The sequence below is a fragment of the Arachis duranensis genome, chromosome 4 (assembly GCF_000817695.3).
Source record: "Arachis duranensis cultivar V14167 chromosome 4, aradu.V14167.gnm2.J7QH, whole genome shotgun sequence".
Classification (NCBI taxonomy): domain Eukaryota; kingdom Viridiplantae; phylum Streptophyta; class Magnoliopsida; order Fabales; family Fabaceae; genus Arachis; species Arachis duranensis.
Genome location: NC_029775.3, coordinates 12,623,374 through 12,627,811, shown reverse-complemented (window position 1 = coordinate 12,627,811; position 4,438 = coordinate 12,623,374). Strand labels below are relative to the sequence as shown.

Genomic DNA, 4,438 nt, shown 5'->3' with positions numbered 1-4,438 from the left:
TGAGCCGTTCCCAGGTTATAAGTGTTCAATGGATTCGAAACTGTGAGGAGTTCCAAAAGCGGGATGCTCTTTATCGACGTAACCCACAGTAGGGATATTGGGGACCTCCTCGAAATCAATATCCCTATTATTGTGGTCGAGCCAGAGGGTATTCGAGAGGCAGAGTAGGCAGGAGAAACTTTAATCAAAATAAGAAGCTTCAAGTGGAAGTAAGCAAAGGGGTAATCCCTTCTGTGCATTCCCGAATTGTATTTTTTTTCTGATGGAGAGACTTGTCCAAAGGGAATCACATCTCCTGTAAAGATGAAAAAGGGCAAAAAGATAGCCCGGTCTTCAGGGGTCGACAAAGGCAAAGAAGTTGATGTCGATGAAGAATACTTTGAAGAAGGAGATGATAATATGATCGAAACGATTTCGATCATTCTGACTGAGTATCTAGGGGAATATGAAGGTGACCCAGAAGAAGACTATGATATGGAAGATGAGGAAGCTTTTTCCTTCATTTGAATTGAAGATGAGCCGGGGTATTTTCTTCGGCCTACTGAAAAACAAATGTCTCATCTCCACCTACTTCATATAACCACTACTTTGAGTGGGATTAAAGTAAACAAAGTCTTGATCGATGGTGGGGCGGCAATCAGTCTGTTGCCTGAGAGGATGCTAATGAAGGTTGGAAAGCATCCTGGTGATTTAGTCCCCACAAACATTGCTATAACTGATTTTAGTGGGGCTTCAACTCCAGCGAAAGTGCTGGTTACTTTGACTGTGAAGGTTGGATCATCCAAACGAAACACTATGTTCGTGGTGGTTCCATCAAAGACAAGTTACAATGCTTTGTTGGGGCGAGATTGGATTCACGGTGTAGGGACTGTACCTTCTACTGTGCATCAAAGCATGCTTCTTTGGTCAAAGGATGGCAAGCCTAAAGTCATAAAGGTAGATTTGAGCCTCTATGTCGAACTGCTGCACGTTGATTTCAGGATGTATAATCCTAAGTTGAAACCTCTGAATATCGACAGAACACTAAACTCTTATAATTGTGAAGGTTGTTACTTGTCCTCGGAAGGTTTGTCCATGAAGTTGCGCTACCCAGAGTTGAATTTCACTCCAACTGGCTGGGATTGTCTCTCTTGAAGATTGTCCTATGGACCAGGTTGAGGAAGTTTCTGACTACTTGGTAACTTTGCATAATTATTTAAATAATTATCTTTCTGTAGGAAATAAAGATGATTCTTCTGATGAAGTAGAATCACATAGGATTAGAAGTTCTTTTAATGATACTTGTATTGATTCGATATCTTCAGTCGAGTTTAATCATTATTTACATGTTCCCTTTTGATGTAATGAAAGTAATGCTATAAGCCAAACTACTCATTTAATAGCAGAGGAGCATTGTGTTGAAAATCGAAATACCATCAGTAAAGTAAATGATCCAGTTTATTCTATTTCTAATGAAATTGTTGATTTCACCTTCGACTGCATCTATGGTTTGGAACCTTTGGGTTTTGAAAAATATTTTGTAAAAGATGAGGAGCATTTTAAGGGATTTGAATCTCAGGACCCCTTAGAGGAAATTAATTTGGGGACCCCTGATGATGTTCAAATAACTTACATTTGCAAGGGTCTTGTTGATCCTTTTCGAACTGAACTTTTTCATCTTTTACATGAGTTTAAAGATTGTTTTGCTTGGGATTATTATGAGATGCCTGGTCTCGATCATTCTCTTGTGGAATATCGATTAGCATTAAAATCAAATGCTAGACCTGTGAAGCAAACTCCACGACATTTTTCTCCAGAAATCAATGAAAATATTAAAGAAGAAATAGAACACTTGATTAAAGTGAAATTTACTCGAACTACACGCTATGTTGAGTGGGTTTTGAATATTGTCCCTGTGATGAAGAAAAATGGGAAGTTAAGAGTATGCCTTGATTTTCGAGATTTAAATAATGTTATTCCTAAAGATGAATGCTTTATGCCAATTGCAGATATGTTGATTGATTCTGCAGCAGGAAATAAAATCTTAAGTTTTATGGACGGTTATTCAGGATATAACCAAATCTTCATTGCAGAAGATGATGTGTCCAAAATTACTTTCCGTTGTCCTGGGGCATTAGGCACATATGAATGGGTAGTTATGCCTTTTGGTTTAAAGAATGCAGGTGCAACATACCAGCGAGCAATGAATGCTTTTTTCCATGAGTTTATTGGAAAATTTATGGAGGTGTATATCGATGACGTCATGGTCAAATCGATTTCAGTGAGTCAACACATTTATCACTTAAGAAAAGCATTTGTCACCATAAGGAAGAAGGGATTAAAAATGAACCCTTTAAAATGTTCTTTTGGGGTATCGGCTGGAAATTTTTTGGGTTTTGTAGTTCATAAAAAAGGAATTGCAATCGATAAAAATAAGGCGGATGCAATATTAGCATTGTATGCACCTAAATCAAAAAAAGAAGTGCAATCATTATTAGGTAAGGTAAATTATCTCAGAAGGTCCATTTCGAATCTTTCCGATCGAACTCGAGTGTTTGCACCTTTAGTGAAACTAAAGAATGATTCATAGTTTGAATGGACAAATGAGCATCAATTAGCATTCGATTCGATTAAGGCTTATTTGTCTAAGGCTCCGAATCCGATTATAGCAAATGTTCGTCCACATGAGCCCTTAAAATTATACATTGCAGCATCTATGAACACGATTGGGTGTATGTTAGCTCAAGATGATGAGAATGGGCATGAGCGGGCTGTTTATTACCTTAGTCGAGTTCTAACTGATAGAGAAATTATGTTTGTCTTTATATTATGCCTGTATGAAACTTAAATGTTATATGGTGGCTAAATCGGTGAAGGTTATAGCACAAACTGATCTCATCAAATACATGTTAAGTTTTCTGATGTTGCGAGGACGTCTAGGAAAATGGATGCTATCCTTGACAGAGTTTGATTTACAATACGTCCTAGCTAAGGCCGTCAAAGGTCAAGTCATTGCAGAATTTCTCGTAAGTAATTCGAAAGATCTGAATGACCAGGGGGCAAATGTAATCGACATTGACATCGACTATTGGAAGTTATATTTTGATGGATCGAAGCATAAAGATGGTGCAGGGGTTGGAATTCTTATCATCTCACTAGAGGGATTTCCATCAGAATTCTTATTTGAATTAAAATATACTTGCTCAAATAATGTGGCAGAGTATGAAGCTTTGATTTTGGGTCTAGAAATATTAATTAGTAAAGGGGTTTTGGAAGTTCAAATATTAGGGAATTCTCAGTTAGTTCTAAAGCAGTTATCGAATGAGTTTAAATGCAATAATGAGAGATTGTAAAAGTATTTAGCAACTGCTTCGGAGTTGTTAACCTCCTTTTGAAAAGTTTCTTTGGTTCATATCCCCAGGATCCATAATGAAATTGCTAATGAGTTAGCCCAAATTGCTTCTAAATATAGAATCGGTACAGAAACTCTTAAAAAATTGACTAGTATCCATCAACTTTTAGTGCCTGCAAATGAAAGAAAATTTTTGTGTATAGATGAATGGGAAGATACTGATTGGAGAAAGCCTATTGCTCAGTATTTAAAGAATCCCAATGTTTCAATCGAAAGAAAAATAAAATTGTAGGTGATGAATTTTGTCATAATGGCCAATGAATTGTATAAGAAGGGGATCGATGGAAGTTTGTCGAGATGTTTAGGCCAAGATGATCAAAATATTGCTTTGGGCGAAGTCTATAATGGGATATGTGGTGCCCATCAGGCTAGAAAGAAGATGAAGTGGGTATTATATCACAATTATGTGTATTGGCTATCTATGATTTGTATCGATTATGCAAAAGCTTGTCCAGAATGTCAGAAACATGGTTCGATATAGCATATTCTAACATCTGAATTGCATTTGATAATAAAACCACGGTTATTTAGAGGTTGGGCTTTAGATTTGATTGGATTGATCCACCCTCCTTCATCAAAACAACACAAGTTTATTTTGGTAGCAATTGATTACTTCACAAGGTGGGTTGAAGCAATTCCCCTAATAGAAGTTGGTCAAAGTGAAATAATAGACTTTATCGAGGAACATATTATCCATCGATTTGGAATTCCTCAAACATTAAGTACTAATCAAGGAACTATGTTTACGGGTCAGCGAATTAAAAATTTTGCACCCTCTAAAAATATTAATATGGTTACCTCAACCCCTTATTATGCGTAGGCTAATGGACAAGTAGAGGTAGCGAATAAAATCCTGATAAGTTTGATCAAAAAGTATATCGGGAATAAACCTCGAACGTGGCATGAGACTTTAAGCCAAGTAATATGGGCTTATCAAAATTCACCAAGGGGGTCAACAGGTACTTCACCCTACAAATTAGTTTATGGCCATGATGCGGTACTACCATTAGAAATTAATTTGAATACTTTGAGGGTATCAAAGCAAAA

General features: G+C 36.8%; 1 protein-coding gene across 1 annotated transcript; it reads left to right on the top strand.

Moving 5' to 3' along the window:
- Window positions 1-552: 552 nt before the first annotated feature.
- Window positions 553-3,332, top strand: LOC107484040 (uncharacterized). The gene is made up of 5 exons (XM_016104648.1): window positions 553-1,066; window positions 1,218-1,308; window positions 1,351-2,482; window positions 2,570-2,752; window positions 2,856-3,332. The coding sequence occupies exons 1-5, from the start codon at window positions 553-555 to the stop codon at window positions 3,330-3,332; spliced, it is 2,397 nt and encodes a 798-aa protein (XP_015960134.1).
- The last annotated feature ends 1,106 nt before the right edge of the window (window positions 3,333-4,438 follow it).